The sequence below is a fragment of the Trichogramma pretiosum genome, unplaced genomic scaffold (assembly GCF_000599845.2).
Source record: "Trichogramma pretiosum strain Unisexual culture from Peru unplaced genomic scaffold, Tpre_2.0 scaffold6, whole genome shotgun sequence".
NCBI lineage: Eukaryota > Metazoa > Arthropoda > Insecta > Hymenoptera > Trichogrammatidae > Trichogramma > Trichogramma pretiosum.
In genome coordinates, this window is record NW_019641678.1 from 2,679,855 (window position 1) to 2,692,867 (window position 13,013).

The 13,013-nt window shown below is 39.0% G+C and overlaps 3 protein-coding genes across 8 annotated transcripts in view; 1 reads left to right on the forward strand and 2 right to left on the reverse strand.

Annotated features, from left to right (window-relative positions):
• Window positions 1–5,571, reverse strand: part of LOC106657801 — a 19,508-nt gene extending 13,937 nt beyond the window's left edge. For 2 of the 6 annotated variants that reach the window (XM_023460886.1, XM_023460881.1), the window contains exons 1-6: window positions 5,151–5,571; window positions 1,233–1,320; window positions 915–1,166; window positions 684–817; window positions 164–404; window positions 1–92 (exon numbers count right to left, since the gene is read on the reverse strand). The exon at window positions 1–92 is cut by the window's left edge and continues 110 nt beyond it. In XM_023460886.1, the coding sequence (XP_023316654.1) occupies window positions 1–92; window positions 164–404; window positions 684–817; window positions 915–1,151 (704 nt within the window). In that variant the 5' untranslated portion in view covers window positions 1,152–1,166; window positions 1,233–1,320; window positions 5,151–5,571. Of the gene's footprint in view, window positions 93–163; window positions 405–673; window positions 818–914; window positions 1,167–1,232; window positions 1,321–1,995; window positions 2,096–5,150 lie in introns of those variants that run through there. The other 4 variants (XM_023460883.1, XM_023460885.1, XM_023460882.1 and 1 more) reach the window with 4 other exon arrangements.
• A 1,298-nt stretch (window positions 5,572–6,869) lies between these two features.
• On the forward strand, window positions 6,870–9,275 carry LOC106657848. Its single transcript, XM_014379531.2, has 4 exons — window positions 6,870–7,440; window positions 7,511–7,862; window positions 7,945–8,088; window positions 8,153–9,275. Exons 2-4 carry the CDS (start codon window positions 7,518–7,520, stop codon window positions 8,228–8,230), a joined length of 567 nt encoding a protein of 188 aa, XP_014235017.1. The 5' UTR covers window positions 6,870–7,440; window positions 7,511–7,517; the 3' UTR covers window positions 8,231–9,275.
• Window positions 9,276–9,416: 141 nt separating this feature from the next.
• LOC106657849 (nucleolin-like) lies at window positions 9,417–12,530 on the reverse strand. The gene is made up of 3 exons (XM_014379532.2): window positions 12,071–12,530; window positions 9,653–9,896; window positions 9,417–9,567 (listed from the first exon to the last, which is right to left on the reverse strand). The coding sequence occupies exons 2-3, from the start codon at window positions 9,872–9,874 to the stop codon at window positions 9,445–9,447; spliced, it is 345 nt and encodes a 114-aa protein (XP_014235018.1). The 5' UTR covers window positions 9,875–9,896; window positions 12,071–12,530; the 3' UTR covers window positions 9,417–9,444.
• Between the last annotated feature and the right edge of the window lie 483 nt (window positions 12,531–13,013).

Here is a 13,013-nt window from a genome sequence, read left to right on the forward strand (position 1 = left end):
ATTTTCTGCTGTTGTGGATCTGACAAAATACCGTTTTTGACTACCGCTGGTGTAGAGGGTGGAGACTGTGAATTGTGTTCCGATCGATGAGGCTGAAGGATAGCAAAGTTTTTTCATCAAAAACGGGTACTTTAAAGTTGAAAGAATATTGATAAAAACCAACTTTTCGACTAGTCGGAATATTTGAATCACTACTACTGACTGATGAATTACGCGATCGGCGGTGACCGATGTTTTTTTGAGATATAATAACGTTGCAAGATGTTGTTGCAGGTGCGGTTTCTGGTGAGGCTATTTGGTGACTACTGCCTGAATTTGTGACCAACTTTGGACATAATCCAGATAGATTAACTCCACCAACACTTCCAGAAGATGGTCGTTGTTGTCTGCTTGTTTCATACCTACTTATGAAAATGTATAAACTTATTAATCGCTTATTTTTCATTGTGCAAGCAATCTTACAATATTATTCTTCAACCGATTGATTTAATTATACAGTGATATTAACAAAAAAATTAATTGAAAGCTTCATTATAATTCTAGGGCATGGAATATTAATGACAAATAAAATATAAATGAATAAAATAACAATTAAACAAATATACAAAATATGAGATGAATAAATAAAATATAAAATAATAATAATGTAAAGAAGCATGATTTTGATACGGACATCATTATACCTGTCCTGCCTGCTGTGGCCAGATGGAAGTATACTCTTCACTGTGTTTCCTATAGTTGCTTTTTTTTTCACTTCTTTGAGACTGCTATTTCCAGAAGATTGTTTGGCTGAATTATCCTGGCGCTTTACTTTATCCTACAGTTTGATAAATCAGATATCTAAGTTAAATTTGTTCAACAATATTCAAATAACGATTAAAAAAAAGAAAATATCAATTGATGTTAGTTCTGACCTTGATTCCAATGTATTTAATTAAACTAGAACTAGTGTTAGTTGGGACTGGACTCAAATCACAGCGAACTCTTCTGTGAGATCTTTCTACTGAAGATGCTACTTGTTTGTCTTCCAGTTGTTCTCTATCACCAATAGAAAATTGCCTGGAGTGAGAGAGAAGAATATCTTCAGTACTATGTTGCTGTTTTTTGTTCACCAACCTCAACGATTTATTCTCATTGAAACATCTCGGCATTGCACGGATATGAATCTAAAACGATTATTAATTATGTACTTGAATTTTCATAGATTCAATAAAACTAAATAGTATTAATACCTTTTTACACTTATGAAGCAGTGACTAGTCTAACATTACACACTGTCTCAGTTGAAATGAATATTTTAGTTACAAAAAGCCAGTACATCTGAAAATTGTAATTATATAAAGTCAATTTTAATGGAATTATAATTTTAAGTCACATGCATGCATATAACCATATAATTATTTAAGTGCAATTTAATTTGATAATTTGAGACATATCTATCTCCATTTTTTCAAAATTAAATTTTAATGACCATTTCATGAGTGTTTGAGATAAGTTAACGATACAAATCATTACATCTCTATCTAAATCATTAAGATATTTGATAGAATAATCTAAGTCATTAAGATATTGGATAAAAGAATCACAAAGAAAAGATGAAGTATCAATAAAACGTAACGCTAGCACAATAATTTGACTCATTCTTCTTTAATTTCAAGGACCTAAAAAGTACGATCTATATTCATCATGTATAAAATATAATACTGTAATGTGCAGGAATGATGACAACCAACACAATTATCGACAGCAGGTGTGTGTGTGTGTGTGTGTGTGTGTGTGTGTGTGTGTGTGTGTGTGTGTGTGTGTGTGTAAGTGTAATTATTTGTGTGGTGTATAAACGTAAACCTTTTCAGTGCATGTACAATGCACAAGTACATTCTATGTATAATACGCGTACTTATTTTAGTATTACAGCAAGCTAAATATAGAATGCGTAGTAAGTACGCATAAATTGCATTCTCTCTCTCTCTCTCTCTCTCTCTCTCTCTTTCTCACTCGATTTTTCTTCCTCTCTGGATGATTATTACAGAGGTGCGTCCACTATTTGGTTAAGGTAAAATTATTAATGTTCTATGAAATATCAAGTAGAAAATAAAAGTCGTGCGACGTCGAAATCTTCATTGGTCGTGCATATGTATGCGCGTCTGTGTAAGTAATTCAAGTTTTATACGCGCTCATAATATTGCTCGTTTGTCTCTTAACACATTGGTGTGCGTGTGCTTGTGCGTGACTGTGTTCAAGTGTGTAGATGTGTGTAAGTGTGCTTGTATATATTTATAGACATATGAGACATCAGGCAGGCGAGCAGCGCGTGTTAGTTGATGTCGAAGTCGAGGAGGCAGTTGTGGATATTAAAGAGTAACATATTTTAAGAGGGAGGCAGGCAAGTAAGGAGGGAGCAAGTAAAAAAGATGGAGTGAGAAAGAGAGAGAGAGAGAGAGAAGGAAAAGAGGAAGAAAAGCTTGACACAAAGCAAGGAGAAAATACGATGCAGGTTTTTTTTGTTGAAACCGAAATGTCGTTGATTGTTGGTAGCCATATTTTACTTATAAGTAGCCTGATTCTTCATAGTTTCATTATTTTCTTATTTCAAATATATAGATAGTGTAGATTAAATGGAGGAGCAAAAATTAACTATAAAGAGACGAAAAGGAAGAAAGAAAAAGAGAGAGAACTCCGCACGCCGCGAGGACATGCGCACATGTTCATGTTGTGACTGCGCGCGCGAATTGCACACATGTTATACGAAAATGTTTTAATTTATACGCATTTATTATAACAAATACGATACGTACACATAAAATAAATAAATTATACGCCTGCACGTATACGAATTTCGAATATGTAACACGTGCTCACTAATGCGTATTGTATTTAACTGGAAGGATGCTCTTGAATTAAAGGTAGAATATGAACGTGAATGAAAAATATTGCGCCAAATAGAAATAAAACTGCATCAGATACAAGTTTTCAACTCTAATCATATAAGTACAGGCTCATTGAGAAAATAATGATGACAATTGAGATAGGGGAGGGGAGACCTCTATATTGGGTGCAAATTAGACATAAATATTTCCAACGAGCAGCTGTGCGGCTTGAAAACGAGCGCATACTGCAATAATGGGAACGCTGTAGATTAGGAATATCAGGGTCGTCGAGGAATTTTTAATACGCTTCTGCTGCAGTAGGGCATGGAAGTAACGACTCGATGAAAAGGTTGAAATTCGACGAAAGCGTGTAAGTCGCCGGGGGGTCGCGTCGCGACATTCACTACTAGTGATCTGTATGTATCTATATATAAAGCAGCAAGCAAGAAATATATGTGCATTATGCACTGGCTACAGGTATATATGTACGAAAAGTAAGCATGTAACCGAGTAAGTACTGTAGAAGTGTGTATAGGTATAGGAGATGCGCAAACATATGCTTTATTTATAGATGCAAGTAGCGATGCGATTGCTGTTTACGAAACCGCGATGATCGAGAAAATCGCAGGACTCATTGCCTCGAGGCTCGACAGTCGGCAGTCGTAGCAGGATGCACGTAGACGGTACACGATTGCGAGGCGGACAAGAGCATTGCAAGCGAGCACTGCACAAAACGCGATATCAGTCCATTTATACAATAATAGAATAGGACAGTACCTAAAATTGTATAGTCAGCCTAAACGGTGAATCTTACATTGTATACTAAAATGTACTGTCTAAATGTTGCTGTACTGCTATATGGCATGTATATTTTACGCGACTTCTGGACATTGGTGCGGTGGCGGCGGCAACGACAACGACGGCGAAGCCAGTGACGGCTCTGTTTCTTTCTCTTTCTTTCATATTCTCATTTCTCATATGAGTCGAATCTGCAAATACATGAACGCGTGTCGCGTGTACGTATATAAGTATTGGATACATGTAGAGGTAATAGGAATAGGAGCTATGCATAAGAGTAAGCGAGATCATGCGTTGAACAACGGTGGACTTGTATATATAGGTATATACATGTTCAAACTCGCATACACGAGGAGAGGGGTTTCGGCGTCTGCATGTTGACGTGCGAATGTATACATACGAGAGCATGCACGCAAGTGTGAGAAATCGTCGTCAGTAGTAGTTACAGTCGGTAAGGAATACTCACTACTCTGCAGTATTGAGCATAGTATATGTGCGTGCATAAATGTGTATGTCAATAATTGTATGCCGAGTGCCGAGCAACAGACACGATCGCGAACGTGTTGGTAAGCAGCATAAATAGGGACACGCATGGATCATTGCGAGTTGTCCAAATGCGACGCCTTTATATCTTTTTGTTTGCCTGATGCCTTCACTCAGACATACCGGTAGCTTGTATAAATGCATCCGAACACTATACGCAACGATGACGGCAACGACTACGAAGACAAACATCGGCCCGAGCCGAGAATAAAAAGGCAGAAAGTACGAAATATCGTCTGTATATGGATGAATGACGGCGATCGAGACTCGAGGAACGGAGGAGCTTCGGCCTTGGGGCTCGTTTGATCGCGGTGGGTACGTACTCGTACATGAGAGTCGCGATTTGCCAAAGAGTATTTGCTGAAAGTTTTGCTGCTCTTGGCCAATGGTGCTCGGGAATTGGGATCGTTGTTCTGAAAGAAAGAGAGAGAGAGAGAGAGAGAGAGAGAGAGAGAGAGAGAGAGAGAAAGCTTTAAATGGAAACGGCAAAGCAAACGTGCTACCACTGCTACTGTTACTACTGCTCTTGTTGACACAAGAAGCCGAAGAAGCAGGCATTGGAGCACGCGCGAAGCACGATAACGAAGACACTCGCAGACGAGCAGCCAATGCCAGCGTACTAGGATAGGAAGCAGTCTGTCAAGCCGTCGCAGCACATAATCGCAAAAGACGCGTGAGGCTATGAGTAAAAGCGACGTACTAGAAGGCAGACTTAGAGTCACTGGAGTTTTTCGTTAAGATTTTCGATCCATGCACTGCCTACAGCTGCCAATGCTGACGACGTCGTTATTACCAACACAAGGCAGTCGGCACACAAGTAATCACAACAACAAAAAATTCACAGAGCACGGGTCACAATTGCCGATTGCACTTTTCAACTCTTAGGGCCCAGCGCATTATCGCGCACTTTTTAAGAATGTAAAACTCAATGGAAATGTATACCTGTACGAATAGACAAGGCTGCACTCGAAGTGGCGACTTTTTAGAGTATTGCGACTCGATATGAGCGTGCACGATAGTTGTCTATATATATGTTGTGTTTTTTCCTCGCTTTGTCACTGCTGCGCTGCTGCTGCGGCTCGAATCGAGCGTGCTTCCCTATATGTTGCAAATGTGTGTACAAGTAGCAGCGGATCTCGACAACTGCAGGCACACCTCGCTCGTTATAGTCGCCGTTGCAGTCGACAATCTCGCTACGTCGCTCCTCGGCCCGACGTGTGCACGGATGCTGTCGATGATCTTGACCCCGAGCAGCAGACTTGTTTACGCCTAGAATTGGCTCCGCAGGTGCACTCGACACACTATACTTGTGAGAAGATCGTTACTCACGAGGACTCGCCACTGCTCGAGAGCTAACTGCCAACTGCGGCTGTGCGTGCAGACTATCTGCAGACTCACAGAGCGCGCGCGCGCGACAGAGAGAGAGAGAGAGAAAGAGAGAGAATGAGAGAGACAGAGAGAAAAGAGTAGGTGTATTCGTACGTCGCGCACGCCACTGATAGCTAACTGGTATAGCAATAAGCATTAAGCATGGGCCATGGCCGCGCAGAGAGCGCCACCAACGGCGCTCGAGCATAACTCTTGGGCAAAACATTTAGTTCGGAGCGACGCCGCCTCTTGTCACAGGATACATTTATACAATTATGTAGTCCCGCCGACCCTTACTTGACGCTTAACCCGCGACTCAGTTTCAAGTACGAAAAAACATTCGATCGAATTTTTTCAGAGGGTTTTGCAATTCGAATAGTTTTTTCAAAAATACCGATTCTAGTTGTACAGTGTTGATTCAAAAATTTTAAATTGAGTCTTAAATTTATCAGCATGCATCGAGAAACTATTTCGATTGTTCTTACAATTTACGCCTTACAATCGAAATTAGCAAATTTTGGGCATCATTAGGTCAGATTATATTCACTTGAATATTGAATATATATAACAGCACATTTACTTTTTGCAATGAAACGTTCCAAACACTAATTGTCTGTGGAAATGAATATGGTTCGAGGTCTCGAGTGTTCATGTTTTGCATACTTGCTTAGGGCATGATAGATTTGATCGATTTAGAATATAAGTCTTAAAATTGATTATAAAATCTTCATCTTGTCCACTGAACTATGAATCGTTTTGATCACAATAAATAAATAAGTAAAGATAGAATAAAATTAGCGCTTCTTACTTTGGTAGAGATAGCTATGTATCGCGGTTTAAAAATGTCCGTACTTATCATATAGACTCAAACTTTCGACCGCAAATGTTATGAAACGAGTTCGAATTTTAACACTCGATGCAATTCCAGACGTGAGGCCCGCTTGACCAAACAAATCCTTTCCTTGGGTAAATTGTGTGACTACCGGCCGAGCTCCTTGTGGCTGATTCCCATCGACGCTAAATTGTTTTTGTATTTTTTGCAATCATTAGCAAAATTTACCTTCATTTTCATAAATTTGTTTCGTTTAATTTTCAAAAATGAGATAAGTGCAAAAAATGCAATTTACAGGCTAATTTTGCTGAACCAGCGAGTCAATAAGTCGAAGCCGGATAGCTTGTGTAGTGTGCAACGACACATATCGCAATTTGTCGCAGCGCGCAAGCCTTTGCGGAGCTGCTGTCACTTCACACTTGAGAGTTGAGACTCGATTTACCCGAGCACCTCCCGTCAGTAGACGTTGTTGCTGCTGCGTAAAAATGCGCGTTCTGCTATACTTCTGCTGCAGCTACTAGGCAGCTACTACCGTCAGTCGTACTCGAGTTGAGTAGTTGACGCGTTGTTGTTTCATGCGCTCTCCATACATGGCACAGCTCTATATCCACTATTCAAAGCATTGACAGCTCCGCGTGAACTGTTCGCCTACCTCTTAAATACGGCTTGATTATTGTCTTATCGTTATTTTTTTTACGCAAAGATTGACGAGTAGCAATTGGACAAGATAAACCCCTCTTTACCTATAATGCCACCTGATGTGCAACGCTATTTAGTTATCATTGCTGCTTTGGATTCTGGAAGCCAAGACCTTATACTTAAAGCGTTGCCGCTAGCAATGCTGCTCTTCGGGCTTTTTACACAATAACATGTGAATTTTAGAAATGTGCCATCACTACTTTTCAACACGTTAGCCCTCAACGACGACTTTGGCAAAGATAAAAAATGTTCTGATTGTCTCTTGATAGCACTGGTATAAGTTATCTGATAATTGTGAAATTACATCAATTATTACGCACCCTTCTAGCTAAAGTGAGTTTTATTTGTAAATCATGATAACTGTTAATTAACTTTTACTTTTACTGATTCTATATGATTTTAGTTGAATCATGGAACTTCATGAAATTAATGACAACAGTACTAATATATTTTTCAACAATGTCAGTAGTACTACAGCAGATGAAAACAGCACAGAGATCTTTCTCTTGAATCAAACAGTAGAAATCAGTACCCAAAGGAACATTGATCATTTGATGCCAAGCACTTTGAACTTGAGTAAAATTAATGATACTCTTGAAAAAATAGATACTAGTACCACTAATGTTAGTCTTTGCACTACTGTACCTGCTACGAGTACTGAATATCCTTTTGATAATTTTGGTCCTCCCGATGGAATAGAGTACATTTTTGTACCTGTTGGAGTAATGATATTTGTCATTATTTTATCTGCTGCGGTAAATATATAAATTTTGGATAAAATTCAATAATTGTATTTGTTCAGAGTTTCAACTTTTTTACATTTGTTCTTTTACTTAGGTACTAATCATATCAAGAAAGCGCAAATTAGAACGACTTCGACACAGACTTATGCCACTCTATAATTTTGATCCTGGAGAAGAAGGTGAAGACGATTGGGAAACAGAATTATTGGATGAAGGCTTCAACAGTCGTCAAAGACGAGTTAGTAATTCTTTAACAACTTGAGCATACACTTTCTAAATAACATGGACTTAATTGTGTGCAGCCAGGATACCAAACCATGGATGATGAAGAAAATGTAGAGCTTTTTACTCCTGTACACTCTCAAAGCAGTTTTGGATAAATATTATCAGCTAATGCTATTTTTTCACCTGAATACTAATGATTCTTTCAAAAATGTGAAATAATATAACTTAAGAAAGCTTCAAGTAATTAAGCATAATCTATTAAAAGATTTAATTTGACTAAATACTGAGAATGTGACAATCTTTACGCCTGAAATATTTTTGGTTGAGTCATTCCAGTAATTACTATATTAGGTAAATTCTGAAACAAGCTTTCCAAAATTTTTAATGTCTTTTTATATTGTTATGTTAATATGTAAGATTCTTGTGTATATACATATAAGTATACTAGCTTAGTAATGTAATGGCTGCTGAAATTAGCTGTAATCTCTAGGCTAATTGTAACAACAGACGTTAATTGAAATGTTTATAAATACTAGTCAATTTTCTTATCAAATTAGATAGATGTTTTTATCTTAAAAAAAAATGATGTATACTTTATTTGACTATGCATGATAACCAATGAAAATGAAGTTTTTTGTTGAAAAATAGAAACATAATTTGAAGTTTAATGATGCAGTAGGATTAAACAAAAATCCAATTATTGTTTTTTTTTGTTTTTTGAAGAATTTATTTACTTTAATACAAATTTGATACTCAAACAAGCTATTTTAGTATTATATATGGTTTTTTTGGAGATATTTATCAAAGAAAGTAACTTTCTTTTTTGTCACCTTTTACAATATTGATTTAGTCTTAATATTTAAAACTTGACTTGGTTAGTTTTGCACATTAGTCAAGACAATGCTAAAAACATAAGATAAAGTACAGAAAACAAAAAAAAAAGAGTATAAAGATTTAAAAAAAATCTCAATGAACTACATCTCATTATAAATAAGACACACAATTTTTAAATGCTTCTGATTGAACATAATCATAACACAGTTCTCAAGATGAATCATGTTATTTTTATATGATTTCATGGAATATACTTTTAATGGTGAGGTCAATTTATTCATGCATCTGATATCTTTATTTTTTTATTGGTTTAGTGTGCTACCGAATTATATAATTAAAAAACGTCTAGATGTATTGAGAAAAAAAAAAGTTCAGGAGATTGAATTGATTACAAACTTACATAACTTGAAATTGGGCACTGTGAGTACATGAGTCTTAAAAAATTATTAGAGCAATCAATTGTTGATTAATTATATAAATTAGAGGAGAGAGAAAATCGAAGTGAAAATTATAATTTTTAAATAATTTTTCATATTCAGTTTTCTTCTTCTTCTTCTTCCTCTTCTTGTTCATCTTCTTCTTCGCCTGTACTTTCAGGCTTCTCTTCTACTTTCTTCGGTCGACCACGACCTCGGCCAGTAGATTTTACTGCAGCCGGCTGTAAGTAAAATCAACATGAATGAAGATAGAGCAACATGGGAAAAGTTATACTCATTTGTGTAATATTTATGAATAAAGCGTACCTTCTTTTTGTGGGTAGATTTAGGTCGTCCACGCCCTCTCTTGGCTGGCACTGCGGGTGCATCATCTTCAGTGTCGGACTTTTTTGCCGAATTATTTTTCTCAGCAGCTGGTCTGCCTCGTTTTTTGGCGTCCTTGGCAGGACTGCTGGCTTTGTCAGCTTTGCCAGGCCTTCCGCGCTTCTTCTTGGGCTCCTCAACCACGGGAGAATTGTCGTCCGACATATTTTATATGCAAAAGCGAAGTCTGAAACAAAAATATTTGATAATCAGCTCAAGAAAAAAATCGATAGTTCAAAAATTAAATCAAAACAAAGGTCACATTGGGACAAACTCAAATAAAAATTAAATTAGTAATCAAACAAAAGTATATTGCAGCTTGCTCAAGGATTTTAAAACAAAGAATAGTAAGCATGTAATAAGAATAAAAAAATCTTGAGGGAATAAAGAGAAAAAACTGGCCATACATGAGATGCCTATAAGGAAGATGGAGATTGAGCACTGGCAAGCATTAACAAGGACGATATTCTGCTTCTAAATTCCTACACATGACAAAAACGCGTTTTAATAAGTTGCTTTATGCAAGTGTCTAACTAGACGCGAAGGACTTGAAATTTGTGAACTATATTTTAGGCTACTATTAGGTAGCTTTTGACCGATGCTCTTATAAAATTTAAAGACGCATCATAATGATTAATATACGGAGAAAAAGAATTGAGCTTTTGTGGTTTTGTCTTTTCACGGCTAACACTCAAGCCCATTTTTTGCCGGGCACTTTTATTTTAATATAAATAATTTCGTTTAGTTTGTGATAATAACATCGTTTATTAATGGTACTTTACTAAAATTGCTCATATTGCGTTATAGTGGCGTCAGATTTCAGATCTTAGATCGAAAAACGGCTGAATTGAAAATAATAAAAGTTGGTCTTCGCGTGTAAATTTGTCAGCCGTTAAAAAAAAATTTATAATACTTTATAAGCGCATCAGTTATGCATACATTTGAATATGATTTCAATGATGATTCGATTCCAAATAAAAAAAAACTTCCTATTGCATTTTGAACTCACTATCACTGAGCCGTCCCAATTCTTGTGAAATGGGCTCAAGTCAGTATGCATTATGCGCTGATTTAACGATTCACTCGTTCATTTTGAATCTTTTGGCTTTAAGTAGACACTACTTGAGTGCTTTTCATTATAAGATTAATTTTCTGAAAAATGGACTTGAGTCGTGTTTTGCCTTTTCACCGCAAATATAGGAGAGCAGTGCAGTGTCGGTCGAGTTACAGCAACAAACCTTTCCCGCCCTTTCGAACGCGCGGGACGACGCTCCTGCTGCCACTCTTTCTCTTTAGTTTTGTAATACGCCATTGTTATGTGTAGAGTGAACGTGTAATGGGTGGTACCAGCCGCGAAAAGAACGGTTTAGAGCCTTGTCTGCAGAACTACGCACGCCGGCGTCCCTTTCGGCACTAACAGTGACGGGGGGCCTATCTATAGGGCCCGGCAGGAGAAGGGGAATCCATAAACAAAAGTTATCAATTTTTTCGAAGAAATTTTAAATTCTAAAAATAAAAATCCTTAAAATAGTAGTATCCTTGAAAAATTGTAATTTCGATGAGGAACTTTTGGAATGTTTACAGGGATGTGCGCCGGATAGCGATGATCAGAGCGGGTCCACTGGACTATCCAATAAAATACGCACATTCAAGTGCAATATGCGTAACGCGTATATCGTAACGTGTACACCGATGTTCTGCGTGCGCGAATATGTGCGTGCTACGAAGCGTCTCTGTAGGTATCGCTGCAGTGCCGGCCGACTGCGAGAGCGGTGGTCGCGACGCACCACCATACCTTCTGTTGTGCCTGCCGCGCGTATAATTTTTGCGCGGGAGAGCGTTTCCGACGAAAATAAAAAAAGACTCGTGGAGCCGCGTGCTCAAAGACATTTCTGTATGCGCGAAAAGCCGATATTATCTTTTTCGATAAATATGAGGGGAGCGCGGGCGGCGAGACGATGCTCATGCTCGGCCTGCGAAAGCTCTAGTGCGCCGTAGACTGTGCGTCCGGCATCAATAGTAAACAACAAGTGCCGTGTGCCAGCAGCCTAAGCGGCCATGGCTCTTCTGATGATCTCGAAATGCCAAGAAACTCGTTGGTACTCGCTACCCTGCACGAAGGTAGCGAGTCGCTGTAGGCCGAGAGCTTGCGCGCGTCATCTCAACGGATAGAGGTGGCTAGAGTCGTCGTGAAGGGACGAATCTTCACGAGCGTCGTTCTGCGTTCGAGTAGCTACTGGGTACTACCGGGGAGTCGGGGGGCTCGCGATGGCGTTTCTCAAAAAAAAAAAAAAACGAGATGAACGAGAATTTGAGCAAAAAAGAACGCGAGAATGGAAAAAATGAATCAAGTGTACTCACAAGTAAAGGTAGTTTTATGGTCGTGGCGTAACCGGGTACTGTGGCTCGCAGCAAAACTCGGCAGTTTTCGACTTATTTGCTCACACTATCGACGGCGGTTCGTCTCCTAAAATTCACTCTCTCTCTCTTTCGCTCTCTTCGTCTTTCGTTTCCTCGTTCTCTCGACAATCTCGTGCGTCGAGGATATTGGCTTGCACACGGCTTGAGCGACGCTCAGAACTGCAACTGACGTCTGTGTACAACTCTGTGTATATATATAAGTGCTGTAGTGTTGAACGCTGGCCACGGGCCTATTGTACGCTCTACAGTTGGATGTTTCAGCGCCGTCGTTGCTGCTGCCGATGTTTCTTTCTCTTTCTCGCTCACGTATAGGGAATCTACCGGCGATGTCGCTCCGTGCAGACCTGCTGAGTAGTGCGCGAACTACATTCGCACACAAGCACACACTCGGCCATACACAAGCGTACTCGCGCTCACACGGACGCAAGAGCGATTCTCTGTTCTTTCTGTTTTGCGCGCGAGCAAGCGCCAATTGCGGGCAGCAATCGAAGCGTCGTCGGCCGTGTTTCCCCCCTTCGGGCTACAGAACTTTGGTCTTTGGCTGTTTTTACGGCCCCCTTTTGCCCTCTCTCTCTCTTGCGCGCGCGTCAAGCTTTACCACCCCTTCGTCGCCGCCGTCTACCTAGTAGTCGCGCGCGCGAATCTACCTCGTCCGTATAAAAGTATTCGCTGCCGCCGACACTCGCGAATCCGTTGCTCGTCGTCGTTGTTGCTTCATACCTATATAGCATGTATATATATTAACCCGACTCCCTTGTATTATTATTAGTATGTAATAAGTATATATGTAGAGGTGTATGTATATTCTATATCCTGGTTTCTCCCCCCCTGGGGCTTATAAGGCCACAGCGTAGCTGACTTGTTTGGCTGTGCTGACTGTTTT